This window comes from Vigna unguiculata, chromosome 6 (genome assembly GCF_037176805.1).
Source record: "Vigna unguiculata cultivar grain cowpea cultivar isolate G323 ecotype 2 chromosome 6, ASM3717680v1, whole genome shotgun sequence".
Taxonomy (NCBI): Eukaryota; Viridiplantae; Streptophyta; class Magnoliopsida; order Fabales; family Fabaceae; genus Vigna; species Vigna unguiculata.
Genome location: NC_140797.1, coordinates 26,597,365 through 26,614,531, shown reverse-complemented (window position 1 = coordinate 26,614,531; position 17,167 = coordinate 26,597,365). Strand labels below are relative to the sequence as shown.

At 40.1% G+C, this 17,167-nt stretch overlaps 2 protein-coding genes across 3 annotated transcripts; one reads left to right on the top strand and one right to left on the bottom strand.

Annotated features, from left to right (window-relative positions):
• Positions 1–2,963: 2,963 nt before the first annotated feature.
• LOC114187387 (vacuolar protein sorting-associated protein 26A-like) lies at positions 2,964–9,492 on the bottom strand. Of its 2 annotated transcripts, none has more exons than XM_028075632.2 (11): positions 9,307–9,492; positions 9,090–9,164; positions 8,015–8,089; positions 7,840–7,912; positions 7,332–7,376; positions 6,918–7,029; positions 6,507–6,573; positions 4,543–4,587; positions 3,662–3,717; positions 3,392–3,567; positions 2,964–3,290 (listed from the first exon to the last, which is right to left on the bottom strand). In XM_028075632.2, exons 1-11 carry the CDS (start codon positions 9,307–9,309, stop codon positions 3,112–3,114), a joined length of 906 nt encoding a protein of 301 aa, XP_027931433.1. In that variant the 5' UTR covers positions 9,310–9,492; the 3' UTR covers positions 2,964–3,111. The 2 variants fall into 2 exon arrangements, with proteins under 2 accessions (XP_027931433.1, XP_027931434.1); XM_028075633.2 differs by having other exon boundaries at positions 2,964–3,179.
• A 1,415-nt stretch (positions 9,493–10,907) lies between these two features.
• On the top strand, positions 10,908–16,235 carry LOC114188418 (uncharacterized). The gene is made up of 2 exons (XM_028077005.1): positions 10,908–11,032; positions 11,117–16,235. The coding sequence occupies exons 1-2, from the start codon at positions 10,908–10,910 to the stop codon at positions 16,233–16,235; spliced, it is 5,244 nt and encodes a 1,747-aa protein (XP_027932806.1).
• The last annotated feature ends 932 nt before the right edge of the window (positions 16,236–17,167 follow it).

Here is a 17,167-nt window from a genome sequence, read left to right as displayed (position 1 = left end):
TCCACGTCCACATCAATGCGTACTACACACACAAACTGCACTAAACTCGCTTGGGCTAGAAGCCTTAGCTTGAGCGATCAGGCTTATCTCGCTCAAGCTAAACTTCCTCGCCTGAGTGAGAGTGCTACAGCGACTTAACGCGAGGTCTCACTTGGGCAAGTCCTTCTCACCTAGGCGAAATCATCCCTCGCTCAAACATAAAGTTCCTCGCCTAGGCGACGAGTCAAGCAGCAACATACTTATCCTGTCATGATTTCTCGCTTAGATGAGTACCTCTCGCCTGAGCGAGATGCTCAGTCGCCCAAACCATAGGCTCCTTGCCTGAGCTAGACACTCAATCAAAACCTCGCACCCCTCGACTTCTCGCTTGAGCAAGATGCTCGAACAAAATTAGACTTTGAGTTCTGCTAATTTCGCCTAGGCGAGCCTTGCTCGCTTGAGCTAAAATAGCAGAAGCCTTCTCTGTTCACGCACACAAACACCAAAACAAAAGCCCAAATTCACATATGCAACATACCAAACAATCCCTCACAGAGCAAAACAATTATGAACGTAATTTGGACCCCAAAGGACTACCAATTTTAGAGTTAAACCAAAAATCCACATACAGACCAGAAAACCCCATTATTTGCATACAATCTCATAAGGGTTTACTCATACAAGATCAAAACAATCAATCCCCTAATTTCACAGCATGTTAGCACGAAAGTTTCATGGCAAAGGTACATTTAATCATGCGTATTACAGAATACACGAAAATTTTCAATAATCATGTAAATATATGTAAAAGAGCTCCCCTAATCTGGTTTTCTTTGCTTAAAAAAATGAAGGATAATAGTTCTTTTTGCCCCCAAATTGGGTCCCCTCAATGCTCTCACAATTTTGCTCAGTTTACCCTTTTTATTTGGCTACCCATTGTCGTTAGGGTTTCCTACCCTTTCACATTCAGGCTACAATCCTATTAGCAAAAATAAAGAAATTAATTTCATCCTTAGTAAGGTTTGAACACACAACCACTCAATTACAAAGTCAATTGCACAACCACTTCAACCAATCATGTTTCATGATAATTCCTAAGATTTTAGGATTACATTATCACTAACCACATCCACACATATCATTAAAATAATGCACAAATTAAAATAACATATAATTGGCATACATAGGACTCAAACCCAAGTCCTTTCACATAACTAAGTACTCTCAACCATTTGAGTTAATAATTTTCCACATCATAGCACTCCACATTAAATGCCTTAAAGGTTCCTACTATCCGCATTTATTAAATAATTATTTAATTAATTATTTAAATTTCTCAGGTCTTACAGTAAACGCTCCAACATGCAATTTTTTCTTACCTACTTTCAATAATTTGCATAAGGAGAAAAAGTTATGCCTGTGTAGTTGTAACTGAGTACATCACCATCTAGGACTTTAGGCCTTGTCTCAAAGTTAATGTCATGGATCCTCATTAAATTGACAAAGATCATGACATAATTTCAGTTGATTTTAAGTATACATTTATTTATTACGAAAACACAAGGGTTGTCGCACGTGTGAGTCTGCATTTTTTTATATATTTATTTTATAACACATACACATATACACGCATGGACGCACAAATCTGAATGCACTCACACAAACACCCACCCATACATGCATGCACCCACATCCACAAGATTTGCTACTTCCCTTTAGTAATATGGGGCTTTAGACTTTCCTTCTTTTTGGTCATTGGTGATGTTTTCTATTATTTTTTCCAAACAGACATCCACCTACACATGCATACACCCACAACCAATGGCACATTACAAAAGATTATGAACATTTAATGTATTTGAAAGAGGTTATGATCCATACCAAAATTATTAACCTTATGTTGTTCCTAGTTAATTAAAGAAAAATCTTGTTGGATACCATCCTCATACTATATGAGAACATCCACAAGATTTGTTGCTTCCGTTTGGTAACTTTGGCCTTAGACTTTGCCTCTTTATGGTCATTGATGATGTTTTCTATTATCTGATCAGCTTGTTGATGCAAGCTCTCAAGCTTGTGTGTCATGACATGTTTTCTATTATGAATGTTTTTCCATATGATAAATGTCTTATCACATGCAATTAAACTAAGAACATAATGATAACAAATATGACAATGAAGAAAGCTGAAGTGCAAGTAAGTTCCACTCTAATTTGTTGGTATTTGAAATTTTTGAGGAACCATCATACATTTGTTGTTACCTAGTCATCATCTTGTTACCTTGTGTGGAAATGATACCCTTCGAGACAATGAAGAAATCTCAAGTGAAAGAAGTTGAGAGAGAATTTTCTTTCCACGAGTCTCATCTTGGAACTCTTTATATAAGTGGTGTGGGTGTACTAATCTCCTTTGTTTTGGCTTTTGTCCCACTCTTTGAATCAAAATTTTACACATATTTAGTTCATCGAGTTAAATTTATGTATAAGAGGTGATTATAGCAGAGTTCATTTTCCTTTAATTCCATAGAAATCAAAACTACGAATATTTCTTCTTGTGATTTAATTTGCATGTCGAACCTGTATTGTTCAATTTCAATTCTTATGAGAAATTTGAGCACTGAATCACAGTATATTTTCTAAATAAACCTTTATTCATATTAAATGCATTGTTTTCTTTGAAAGTGGACAACTTATGCCACTTCTATGTAGTTGGTTGGATGTAGCCCTACAGTTTCTTTTTTTTTAAATCTTTATAATAAATAAATATATATATATATATATATATATATATATATATATATATAAAGTAAATTAGCCTTTAAATGTTTATTATACAGTTGATAAACAAAGGTTTGTCATCAAAGGAATAAATAGTTCTAGCCATCTAATAAATAGTTGATAAATCAGGTTGGCCAAAATTAATAATACTTCTCAACATAGAGCCAAGTTGGAAAATTTTAGAAGATAGTTGTAGTACCCAAGAAGTAAAAAAAGAAAACCCAAAAAGAATAGAATAAAATATAATAATACTCTGACCCATTTTTAATTAATTAACTACAATAAAATTATCAGAAAACTTTCCACTCTCAAACGGTGACAAAAACAGACCAATTCCTCGTAACCTAGCATAAGCTTAGGAGTTTTCACCTAACCGGTATACTGTGATTTCTTGTTGCTTGAAGTAGCGTCTGTCCTCTTCATCTACAAGAACAAGATTTAGAAAGTACTTCACACTGAACTTGTTGTTGATGTTGTGGTATGTGGGGGTCAATTCATATGGACCAAGGAACAATCTCACAGGAATTGATTCTCCTAAAGAAGAAATATCAACAATGCTAATAATATAAACTCATTTTAGCTAGCAAAGGAATCAACTTTATTACTTAAACATGTATTTTAGTCCTTCCACATACCTCGAACTGGAACACCATCCATCAACTCAAACTTTGAAAGGGTCTCTGTCTCAACATATGTATTGGTCCCTGATCCAGTTGATTCTCGGCGCCTCACCTCGAGTTCCATAGTTTTTATTTTGATTCTCACCAGAAGAAAATATATTTTACCAACAATCACATCCTTCAGATGATACCTGATAATATTTTAGTCACCGTAAGTAAGTTTTCTCTAATCTACTTGAAGAACAGTGGAAATGCATCATTAATCATGTGCTATTTCAGACTCACTTGCTTTTTCCGTATTCAAACTCTATGTGTAAGCATTCTTCAATTCCTACTTCCATCTGCATGGAGCACACATACAAAAAAGGTTTAGGTCAATATTAAGTGACATCAACTCTTATTAGAGTATACCATTAAATTAACAACATTTCTAACTACAAATCAACTTCCTCAATCCATGCAGATTTTTTAGCAAAAGCATAACAATATCGATCAGAGTAAGTGTTTGTTTTGGTAAACTTTTTCATGAGTACTTCTAGAAGAAAAAAGTGAAATAAACTTCATAAACCAATGCTAGCTTATGCATTAGTTAAAAACTGATTTTGGAGAAGTTAAGTGAGAGATGCATCCATGCTATGAAAAATTTTATTTCTTTTTTCATTCTGATTTTCTTTTCCTAGAAGTACTTAAGGTGAAGTTTGTCCAAGAATACCCTAGGCATTCATGCTCCATGGCATGAATAAAAAATAAAGCTTAATATGATCGAGCATGTATGAATCGAGAATAATTTTATCTCCTTAATTGTATTAATTTGTTTTTTCTAACAATAAGCTAGACAAATAATGAATTTATTTGTTCTCTTTAAGTGTATATAATAATATTCTTAAGATGGGCTACACAAATCAAGAAATAGGATATTTGTAATTATTAGTAATTATCTGTAAATGCTCCAATCATTATTTATAGAACGAATAACATTGAACAAAGACATCAAACCATTTTTCCTAACATCATGAGTCTTCAACTAGATGAAAGGAGTGGAGTGCGGAAAACAAAACTTTCCAGTACATTGTCTATTAGATATATAAAGCTTAAATTATAGATTAATAAGAGGCACATGGAAATTAGTGATACGTAATCATAGATAACGACCATACACTCCTCACCTTAATGCTGTTATTAATTGGTGGAGGTACAGAGTAATTGCGTACCTGAAAAGAGATAGCTGTAAGAAAACTATACTCCGGGAAAAATAAAATGTTATATTCTGTATTCACCTCAAATTGACGGATAGAAAGAAATACATAAAGTAATTACTACAACAATAAGAATATATAAAAATATTGAAACTCGTCAAGATCAAGCAAGAAACAATATGATGGGTTGTTGAGGCTTGTGGCAAAGTTCATCTGTTATACTTTGTACTATAGAAATCAAATCGATGGTTGGGTTTAGTTCTGTAATATACGACATTCAGAGTGCAAGAAGTGAATGTGAAGGAATAAAAGAAAAATTAAAAGAATGGTAGTTCTTAATACAATAATGCAAAATTTCCACTAAAAAGTGATTCAAAGAACTAATAATCTATTTCTCCTTTCCTTCTCTCCTTTCTCTAGATATAGAATTAGAAGTCATACTTTCCGCATTTTTTCTTTACAAATTGCATGTTCTTGGGTGAAAATTTAGTGACTTGGAGAAGTAAGAAACAAAATGTTGTTGCAAAGTCAGAGGCTGGATTTCGAGCTATGGCACATGGAGTGTATGAATTGTTATGGCTGAGAATTACTCTAAATGATCTTAAATTGGCATGTGAAGTGCATATGATTCTTTATTGTGATAATAAGTCAACTATTAACATTCGGCATGATAAGACCAAACACATAGAAATAGATTAACACGTTATTAAAGAGAAACTGGATACTGGCCTTATCACTACTTCTTTATGTCTCATTTGGGCTTCAGTTAGGAAATCTATTTACCAAAGGATTTCCCATTGAATGATTTCATGATCTCACATGCAAGTTAGGAAGGGTATATATTCATTCACTAGCTTGAAAGGGGAGTGTTGTTAGTAGGATATTATGTGTATTATTAGAAGATGTTAGAAGTTGTTATAAATCCTATAGATCTCTCTGAAATTATTACTATAACGTTAGAGGTCTCTATATACAGAGGTCGATGTACAGTTTCACATTAATCAATTGAATCAAAATCTTCTTTCTTTCATATTAATCTTTTCAAGTAGGGCCACAAAAAGAAAACATTGCAACACCATTCACAAATACTTTGATCTTAATGAAAGAAAAGAGGTTCAAAATTTGGGAAAACAAAATTATAATAAAATAAGTGGCATGGTCATAAATTCATGATTTAAGAGGAACAAGCATTTTACATCATAGTGAATTTTGTTAGAGCAAAACCCTGTATTCTTAACAATGATTTAAGGGCACACCATTTATAATGGATAACATTGGATATTCCACATGGACTAGAGATATGGTCAAATCATAATATATAAGTAGGTGAAAACTTTACTTTACAAGTCTATCATAGCATAATTTGTTAGGCCTATTGTGTCATCCGATTAGAGATCCTACATTGACTAGATTATTGTCAAATTATAATATATAAGTGGGTGTAGACCTCACCTTACGAGGTAGTCAGATTGAGTTAAGCTTAAAGTCCACTTTCTAAGATATAGGATTAGATATTTGGCTTCCACTTGATATAAAATGCACATGACTCTTCTTATGAGGTCTAAGAGCAAACATGTTCTCCTTGTCCTTCATTATATTTTCTAATCTTTTTCCATTGTCTCAGAAAAGTTCTTTCATTTAAAATATATCTAAATATGGGCTCTACCATAAAATTGGTTTTTGCAATTTTCACATCGATGTCTTAAAATGAATTCACTTAGTAGTACTAGAGTGCATTTAATGTACTCTAAGAATTAATAGGGGAGACAGTTATTCTTGAATACAAATACTATCATTTAGATCATAGTATTGTCTGCTTTCATATATGCAATCAAGAACAACTTAAACCACAAAAAATGCATAATAAAAACAATGGGGAATACGTAGCAGACAAGCTTTGAAAGCCAAGATAATACGGTAGAAAATCAACTCACCACAAAATCCATGTATTCCACAATGTTGTTGACATAATTTCTACTAATTGTCACTTTCAATATGTACCTGCATGATTTCAAAAAAGGATTTACTGCCTTCAGTTAAGTAACTATTATGTTAATCCCTTACAAACTTTAATTGTTTAGCTAATAACAATGTTGACTGAATTATGAAAAAGGTGAACAGATGGAATCATCCATAACAGCAAAACCATTAGCATATTCAGATGGTAACCTTTAACTAAAAATGGTTTAGAGGATGAGCCATTAGCTTTATAGCATTTGCTCATGACTTTTAAAATTCATATTAGAGAATCTAATTATTCTGAAACATTTATTGAAGAAAAGTAAGAAACAAAGTAGAGAAATTGAGAATTCAAGGTTAGCGTAGAAGTGAAATAACTATCATACCTAAGCCTAACATTGATTCCACTGTAAGATTCATATGGCATTTGAACAGTGGAGAATTCGAATGAATATGTTTTCCTTTCATACAAATTGCCAGGAACATCAAGTTCGCGTACTGCGCATAAGTTATAGGGAGTTAAAAATTATGAACAAGTATCATAAAACCTCTAACCAATGTTACATCAAAGCATCGCCCACCATGAGAGAGCATGAAACTTAGGAGAGTACAAGGAGAACAAAACAGATTTTGTATTGGAACTTCTAAATATTAGCATGATTTAGAAGAATACCATGTACTATAATTTATAAGTATGAGAAGCAATTATGAAATTAACTAACTATTCAAACACCTCTATAAACGAAAATAGAAGGAAAAGACAAAAAATGAAAAATCTCAATTGTTGCTTATAAACTTACCAAGAGAAGTAAAGTCATAGAAGTTGCCTCTATCAAAATACAATTCTGCAAGCAAGGAAATGAACTAATGGAGAATCATTCATTATACACACAATGCTAAAAAGTAATGCCACAGCTAAAATCATTGAACACAATTAATTCCATATACCAACAATATCCATTAATTCAAAACTTCGAGCACACTTCTTTTGATGGCATTTAGAGGGATTTATTCCATGACCATAGTATGTATTGAGATGAGAAAAAGATAGAACGATTCAAATCCAACTTCCTTTTTTCTAGATATCTTGAATGATATACACACACATTTAACCACAAGTTAAAATCATGATAAATAGAATAATAAAAAAAAAATATAGATATAATTGTTACAGTAACTCTTTATTATTCTTTTGATGTTAGACAAACATATAACCAAAAATTAGACGCAAAAGAGTATTGCCATCACTATTGAATATAAACATAACAATCTGCACTTTTACCAAAAACGATAACTAAGGAAACACACCTATTTGACCAAGAAGCTCTATTTTTACACCATTATGTTCAACTCTCTTGCCGTTTGAAGGTTCAATGATAACCTAGTCCAAAAGTGAAAACAATTAAATTCTGTCCTATTAACAGTACAAAATCCTCACATCATAGGTAAAAAGCACAGCCTTTGGTGATGCCAAGCAGTGTACCTGCCCAACTATATTGTCATGACATTGAAAGAGAGGAACTGTGACCATTTGGCCATTTTCCTTCTTTATGCGTACCTAGCAAATGAGAAAGCATAAAAACGAGTAAATCAAGGTGTTCTAGTTAAAGCTTTTAAAAAATGAATGAAATACCCTTTCTCAGCATCCTGCAAGCTAAATCCTAATCTTCATGTTGAAGTGATTACATTTGATGAGTAATAATAATGGAGAAGTTACAAAGCAAACAGAGGTATCTTTTCCCTCAGCAATAATAAATTAGAGTTGAAAGGATTAACATGCTAGTATAAGATAAAGAAAAACAACACAATACTTAACTAAGAAATCCCAAATCTCATCTAAAAATTCAAAAAATTGAACATGGGTATACAGAGACTAAGTCATGGACTAACCACTTTCTGTCACAGATTATAGCATGCATCACAAATTACTGTGCCAATCAGATCATTGAGCCATTACCTAGATAGGACATTGCCATACAATTTCGTTTCACATGCGAGTCAGATAAGGATAAAATATAGATACCCACAAGCAATTTGATCGCATACAAAAATCATTTAGATCAATAATTAGTCCAGAGTTTTATGTAGTCGTGGTTTTGATTTAGTTGAAATCTTTGATAGTGTGAAAAATTGTAAACAAATATGATGACTGAAGCGGCCTCGATTGTGGTTGTTTGGTTAAAATGCTTCATACTGTGGAAAATTGAACAATTAAAGTTGATGAGGCTACAATTGCGGTCGCAATGCAGTCACAAAGGCAACAAAAACTTTAACATTGCGGCTGCAATTGTGGTTGCAAGCTATTTCTGAATCAAATTTTCATCTGCAATAATTCGACTCTGAAACCTCTTTGTCATGAAAAGAGGCAGGAGGAACTTTTTGAAAAACATCTTATGAGTTACATACACAAAGGTCCAATTTTCATATTGATAGATAGGTTAGAAGTGATGGTAAACAAGGAAACGCCATAAACCCAAATTACCATCATAATGGAAAAGGTTAGATCATTCATTCACATCACTATCATCAGCAAATTGCAGCACAACCAGACAACACACCTGTTTGCGTGTACTTCCATCGGTTAAGGAGATTGAGATCTTGCATGGAGGCTTGAAAGCTCCCGCAATTATATTCTGATCGTGAGGCAAATTGATTAGCACATTTCATGAAACAATAGCAATGCAAAAACAACAACAAAAGGAATGCTAAAGAAGATGACGGTGATCCAATTGCATTCACATTTGTTTCTTTTCTCCTTCAGAAAGAGAAACCCACCATTATTTTTCTGAATGAGTGATGACCAAGAGAGAGAAAGAGGGGTGCAGAAAAGGGAAAATTTTTAGGGAAAAGGTTTAGAAGAGGACAGTGGAAAGAAGAACAACATATGCCAATGCAACAAACATTCCAGTGTTACCACTTCGCAAAAAATCCCGTTTTGTTTGGCGTGACGCCATTCTAATAAACTGGTATAATCGAATCTAAATCCTTTACGGTTGTTAAATATTTATGTATAGATTTATATATTTTTAAGTGATTTTTTCTCAAAATAATATTTTGACATAAATTTTTCTTAAATAAATTTTTTGAAATGTTTTTTTTTTCAAATTGGACGTGTTTAAGTTTTTTTTTCCTTTTCTAAATTAAGGAAGAAAAAAATATTATAATTATAAAAATATAATTAAAAATAATAAATTTTAATTTTAATTACTTAAAAAAAGAAATAAAAAAATTTTTATGGTTTTTTAATATAATTTAAATTAAATTTGTTATTGTTGATGTTTTTTGAAAAATAAAAACATTATAACAAAAAATATTTATAATTAATACTAGTGATAACAAATAATATTGTAAAATTTCTTTAAATTAATTTTTAGTTTTTTTCTCTTCAAGCAATTTGATTTTAATTCAGCTTTTTTAATTGATATTTTAAATTATATTTTTCTTATTTTAATATTTCATTTGTTTTCTTTCTTTAGAAGAATAAAGAAAAAACAATAGAAAATGTTATTACAATTTGGTTGATATGGAGCAGATTTAGATTTCTGTTATCAGATGTACAGTATGTCCCATCGGTCAATCGGCCAAATATAATCCTCAGGGGACCATCGGTCTCACGGTTAAACGAACAGCCATGTAGCATCGTTAAGGGACTATCGGTCGAACGGATCACGGATAAAATATAAGACCATCGGTCAAACGGTTGAATATACAAGTCACGCATTAACCATGTTCATATCCATCGGTTCATCGGTAAAACAACAGCGATGTACCCTCTAATCTCGAGGGCCCATCGGTTCATCGGTAGAACAACAGCGGTGGACCCTCTAACCTCGAGGGCCCATCGGTTAGTCGGTAAAACAGCAGCGACGGACCTTCTAAAGCACCTGTCGGTTGATCGGTAAAACACATTGTTAGCTTGTTGAAAGCATAACGTCAGTAACCCAGCCAAGCGGCCATCGGTCGCACGGTCAAATAACTTAATTCAATAATTATCGGTTAAACGAGTCCATAATCTTCATTAGGGAGTCATTGGGCCGTGATTAAGAAACCCTAATTACAAGCCCATGTCGAAAGCTATAAATAGGGCCCAAAGGTAGGTTGGTGAGGATCTTAATTTCGCATTTATTACAGCTGATATTCTGATATACCGATCGGCCCTTTCTGACTTAAGCATCGGAGTACTTTAGACAGGTACCCCGATCGTCATCCCAACCGATCGAGCTAAGGAGTGGATTTCGCTGAGGTTACTGGAGAGGAGAAAGATAACGTGAAGTGAAGAGATTCTTTTAGTAGGCTCTTGGTCCCTACCCAGAAACATTTTGGCGCCCACCGTGGGGCCGAGCAGTCTCCTTTGAGAATATACCCATATGGTGACCATGAGGAACCGAAACAGCAACATGGACGGAGGAAGATTGGCAGATGATCAGGCGGACACTAGAGAGATGATACGGGCGATGCAGCAGAGAATGGATGAGATGCAGAGGAACTATGAAGCGCAGATGTAGATTTTACGTGAGGAGAATGTCATCCTAAGGCAGTAGGAAGAAGGAATCCCTTTGACGCCTACCGTACCCGACCCGAACAGGCTGAGTCGGGTACAACAGCATCGGGATGCTGAGCGAGTAGAGAGTCGTCTTCCACCCACGGGACATGAGCAATCACAACCAGCCCGGATTGAAAGGACACAGGTTTCGAGGGGAAATCCGTCACACACGGCGGCGGAGAGCTCAGGAGCAAACAACGGGGGCCGCCCGTCGCGCCAACCGATCCCCGCGTCGGGGTCCTCCCCCTTCACTGCGTATATTTTGGAGACACCGCTACCGGAGAAGTGGAAAGTGCCGACGTTTGACAAGTACGACGGCACGACTGACCCAGACAATCACATGCGTGTCTTCATGCATCAGATGATGTTTCACGCCGTCAGCGACCCCATCTGGTGTCGGGTCTTCTCAACTTCGTTGACTGGGGAGGCGTTGGAGTGGTTCTCCGAGCTACCGGCCGGTAGTATTGACTCGTTTGCTACTTTGAAGGCAAGGTTCAGCACACAGTTCGCGCCCCTGAAACCGGCCATTCTGACGGTCGATAATCTAGTGAATATCCGACAAGAGGATGGGGAATCGCTGAGAAGTTACCTTGATCGGTATAATCGGATGTCGGTCAAGATAAGAGGTCTCAGCGACGAGATCGCGCGACATCACTTTTCTTATGGACTCCAGCCGGGAGTTTTTGCGGACAAGATAAGCCGCAAGAAACCGAAGACGATGGAAGAGATGAGGGAACGCGCGGCCAAATTCATACAGATGGAAGATATGCAGGAGTTTAAGGTAAAGAAGAGGGAGAAGGAGGATGTCGCACTCCCGAAGCCGATCGTGCCTAGACCGAACAAACCCGCAGCCCGACCCACCGAAAGGAAGCCACCGAAGTTCACAACTTACACTCCTCTGGCTGTTCCCCGGGCCAGGATCCTGCAAGAGGCTTTCAGCGCTGATTCGCTCCCCGCGGTTAGGAAGAAGCCACCGCCACCCGATGCCGACGGCAGCAAACATTGCCAGTACCATCGGACAATCGGACATACTACTGAAGAGTGCCACACGCTCCGTGACAAGATAGAAGAGCTCATTCGGCAGGGACACTTGAAGAAATACATTCGACAAGATCGTCCCCCATGGAGTCCGGTGAGGAACCGAAGTCCGATGAGAAGAGTCCCCCCAGCCCGATCTGAGAAGAAAAGAGAACCCGAGCGCGAGAAACGAAGGAGAGGACCATCCCAGTCACATCAAAGTCCAAGAAGGAGTCGTAGTCGTAGTCATGATAGACCCCTGAGGGGTTACATAAACACCATCTCCGGAGGGTTCGCCGGAGGAGGGTCGAGCTCCGCAGCTCGAAAAAGGCACGTTCGGGCGTTGAAGTCGGTTCATCTGGTCGAGAGGAAGATCCGCTCGATGCCCCCCATCACATTCACGGACGACGACTTCAAGGCACCCGATCCCGATCATGATGACCCGATGGTTATCTCGATAGAGGTGGCCGAGTATGGGATCGGGAAGGTGTTGGTCGATCAGGGAAGCTCTGTCAACATCCTATACTGGAAGACTTTCCAGAGGATGAACCTCTCCGAGGACCTGATTGTACCATACAATGAGCAGATAGTAGGTTTCTCGGGCGAGCGGGTCGACACGAGGGGATATGTGGACCTTCGTGCGAGGATCGGGTCAAGGAAGGACGGCCGAGAGGTAAGGGTTAGATTCCTTTTGGTTGAAGCTAACACCTCGTACAATGTATTGCTAGGGAGACCCTGTTTGAACGCCTTCGGAGCGATCGTGTCTACCTTGCACCTAGCCATGAAGTTCCCGTCGGACAAAGGGACGATTTGCACGGTACACGCAGACCAACAAGTCGCCCGGCAATGCTATGCCGTGGGATTGAGGATTACTCCTTATAGCCGCCCGCGAAAACAACATCGTTCGGAAGTAGCGATGACAGACCTAGACCACCGAACGAACACGGAGGATCGGTTGCAACCAGAAGGAGAGACCAAGGAAATCCTGATCGGGAGCCAACCAGGACAGGTCACCAAGATTGGGGGAGCCCTGAGCGTTGAAGACGAAGACCTCCTCAAGACGGTGATCTTAGAAAACAAAGATCTCTTTGCATGGTCGAGCGCAGACATGCCTGGCGTCCACCCAGATGTGATGTCCCATAAGTTGGCCGTCTTCCGAGAAGCTCGTCCAGTCGCGCAGAAGAAGAGAAAAATGGGAGAGGAGCGGAGGAGAGCGGTTGAGGACGAAGTCAGGAAGCTTGAAGGAGCGGGTTTCATCAAGGAGATCAAATACACTACGTGGTTGGCAAACGTCGTCATGGTGAAGAAGGCGAGCGGGAAGTGGAGGATGTGCACAGATTTCACAGACCTAAACAAAGCCTGTCCGAAGGATGCATATCCGCTGCCTAGCATCGACAGGCTGGTAGATGGAGCCTCAGGACACAACCTCTTGAGTTTCTTAGACGCCTACTCAGGGTACAACCAGATCCCCATGTATGGCCCAGACAGGTCTAAAACGGCGTTCATCACCGACCGGGCCAACTTCTGTTATGAGGTCATGCCATTCGGCCTAAAAAACGCAGGAGCAACGTATCAGAGGCTGATGGACCGGGTCTTCAGGGAGCAGATCGGTCGGTCTATGGAGGTATATGTTGACGACATGGTCGTGAAGTCCCAAACAACCGACGATCATGCACGCGATCTCAGAGAGGTCTTCCACCAGGTGCGCAAGTACAATATGCGTCTCAACCCTGAGAAGTGTGTCTTCGGGGTGCCAGCAGGGAAATTCCTGGGTTTCATGCTGACCGCCCGAGGCATAGAGGCAAATCCAGACAAGTGCGCTGCTATTGTCGAGATGAGAAGTCCTAAAAACTTGAAGGAGGTTCAGCGATTGATGGGGCGGCTGACTTCTCTGGCATGTTTCCTACCCAGGTTGACGGAGAAAGTTAGGCCGATACTGAAAATCATGAAGAAGCAAAGTGCAGAAAAATGGGACGATCAATGCGAGGCGGCGTTTCAGAAGATAAGGGAGATGATCAGTAGTCCTCCCATAATGTGCCGACCGGTGGAAGGATTGCCTCTACAACTGTACCTGTCAGTATCGGACGACTCAATCAGTGCAGCCTTAGTACAGGAAACCTCGGAGCAGCGGCCCGTTTACTTCATCAGCCGAGTATTGCAGAGTGCAGAAACGAGGTACCAACAGATAGAGAAGATAGCCTTGGCGCTGTTGACGGCCGCGCGCCGATTGCGCCAATACTTCCAGAGTCACCTAGTGATCGTCCGTACCGATCATCCCATTGCCAAGATACTCCGGAAGCTCGACTTAGCTGGTAGGATGATCGCCTGGTCGGTCGAGTTATCCGAGTTCGGTCTTAAGTACGAACCTAGAGGATCCATCAAAGGGCAACATTTGGCCGACTTTGCAACTGAGCTCCAAGGATCGATCCCCCCATCGGAACGCATTTGGACTCTCTTCGTGGATGGGTCATCGGATAAGCGTAATGCTGGAGCGGGGATCGTCATCGAAGGGCCGAACGGCTTCACGGTTGAACACTCCTTGCAGTTCAAGTTTAAAGCCTCGAACAATCAAGCAGAGTATGAAGCGCTGATCGCCGGACTAAGGTTAGCAAAAGACTTAGGAGCGGCGAAGTTAAAATGCAACACAGATTCGAAACTTGTGGTAGGACAGGTGCTAGGAGAATATCAAATTAAGGATGATTTGCTGCTCCAGTACTATCACAAAGCCGTTGAAGCTATGAAAGAATTCGAAGAGGTGACCATCCATCACATCCCCCGAGCAGAAAACACCAGAGCCGACAGACTATCTAAGCTAGCGGAAGGAAAAGAGAAGGGCCAGTTAAAGACAATTATCAGGCAAACCTTGATGAGACCTTCAGCGGGAGAATGTGCTGCAGTGGATCGATCGGCCGACTGGATCGGGGAGGTGCGAGAACTTTTAAAGAGATGCGAGGCTGGCGAAGAAATCAGACCGACGGAGAGAAGACGAGCACTCCGATTCGTGATCATTGGAGAAGATCTATATAAGAGAGGCTTCACGGCGCCCCTCCTCAAGTGCTTATCTGCAGACAAAGCGGAGTATGTCATGAACGAGGTCCATAACGGCATTTGTGGAATGCACACCGGTCGGAGGACGATGAAAGCGAGAATACTCCGAGCGGGATATTTTTGGCCGACCATGGAACAAGACTGTGAATCCATGATACGCAAGTGTGAAGGATGCCAAGCCCATGGAAATGATGTAAAGAAGGCTCCGACCGAGTTACACAGCTTGACAGCTCCTTGGCCGTTCACTCAATGGGGCATGGACATCGTCGGACCTTTCCCGGTTGGCCGAGCGCAGAAGAAATTCATACTTGTAGCAGTAGACTACTTCACCAAGTGGGTCGAAGCGGAGGCTTTGGCTAATATCATCGCTCGGCAGGTCCACTCCTTCGTCTGGCGCAATATCATATGTCGCTTTGGCCTCCCCCACACGATCATCACCGACAACGGTCGTCAGTTCATCGACAAAAAACTGAGGGACTTCTATAAGCAGGTAGGGATAAGACACGTCACCAGCTCGGTCGAGCATCCCCAAACCAATGGCCAGGCTGAGGCCATGAACAAGGTTATAGTGGCTGAGTTGAAGAAAAGGCTGGGAGAAGCCAAAGGAGCATGGGTCGACGAGCTACCACAAGTCCTTTGGGCCTATCGGTGCACGCCTCATGGGACGACGGGAGAATCTCCTTTCAACCTCACATATGGTACAGACGCCATGCTGCCAGTCGAGGTAGGGGAGCCGACTCTTCGGCGGGAAATGCAAGATCTCGAGGTGAATTGCGGACGACTGCGCGAGGAGTTAGACTGGACGACCGAGCGAAGAGAGCGAGCAACTGTACGAGCTGAAGCATGCAAGAGAATGGTGGCTAGAAGGTATAACGCGAAGGTCAAACCAAGAAGCTTCGTCAAAGGCGATTTAGTATGGAGGAAAACCAATGACGCCCGAAAGAAGTCAACACAGGGAAAGCTAGCGCCAAACTGGGAGGGCCCGTTCCGCGTGACCGAGAGCCTGCAGAACGGAGCCTATTGGCTAGAGCACTTGAGCGGTAAAGAAATACCCAACACGTGGAACGCTTCACACCTCAAAATGTATTACAGTTAACTATGAATAAAATGAGTGTTTCAGGCAACTCCATCTAACGATCTGACCGACGGGCCTCCCTACGGGACCCGAGCAAAGCCTGACCGATCGAGGCAGGGACTTCCAAGAGGATGTCCCACTCTGTCAACACCGATCCTAGCGATCCAATTACCCTACGGGTAAACGAGTGACACGAGCTGTCCTGGCCGATCGAGATATTACATCTACGATCTAAAACAAAATTAAGCGCACAAAGGTCTCCTTCCGATACAGTTAATAAAGATAACTACGCGAAACTTAAAGTTTATGTTCGCTGCTAAACGCATGCAACAAGAGTAACAATTAGGGCCGATCGCCAGCGCGAACGATAATCGATAAAATAAGGCCGATCGCCAACGCGAAGAGTAATCAACGAATTGCGGTCGATCGAAAGCGTAAAGCAATAAACGCAGAGAGATAAAGAAGAGCTAGTAGACGAAATAGAAGGGCATCTAAATACTTACATAAACGTTTGTCAAAAAATAACCTAATAACCGATCGAACGCGATCCACCAAAGGGTCGATCGGGTGCGATCGGTTATATCAAAATATACAACAAAGTAAAATAAGTTAATGTTAGGCCGGAGGATCATTGACCTCATCCAGCCGATCAAACACCCTTTCAACTTTCCCATCAACCACCCCCATGTGTACGTCGAACCGGTCGGGAGAGCAGTTATAATAAAAGACCGCCAGATCGACGGCACTTTGGAATCCCGCCTCATATTGAGCAAATACCTGCTCGTCGGCCACTCCCAGCTCGGCCTCTAAGTCTTTCGCCTTCTTCTGCCAATCTGAAGCTGAACTGGCGGCGGCCATATGCTCTAGAGTCAGATCGTCGAAGCGTCGTTGGAGCTTGCGTAATTCTTCGGTGGCTTCCCCTGCCTTGGCTTGCTCCGCCTTTGCTCGATCGT

Bases quoted from the DNA above. Each gene is read 5' to 3' on its own strand.
- LOC114187387 (XM_028075632.2), bottom strand. The intron at 7,913-8,014 runs GTACACTGCTTG...CTTTTGGACTAG, and splicing joins ATGACAATATAGTTGGGCAG to GTTATCATTGAACCTTCAAA. The intron at 4,588-6,506 runs GTGAGTTGATTT...ATCTCTTTTCAG, and splicing joins TGGAATACATGGATTTTGTG to GTACGCAATTACTCTGTACC.
- LOC114188418 (XM_028077005.1), top strand. From the start codon at position 10,908: ATGAGGAACCGAAACAGCAACATGGACGGAGGAAGATTGGCAGATGAT. The intron at 11,033-11,116 runs GTAGATTTTACG...CGACCCGAACAG, and splicing joins AGGAACTATGAAGCGCAGAT to GCTGAGTCGGGTACAACAGC.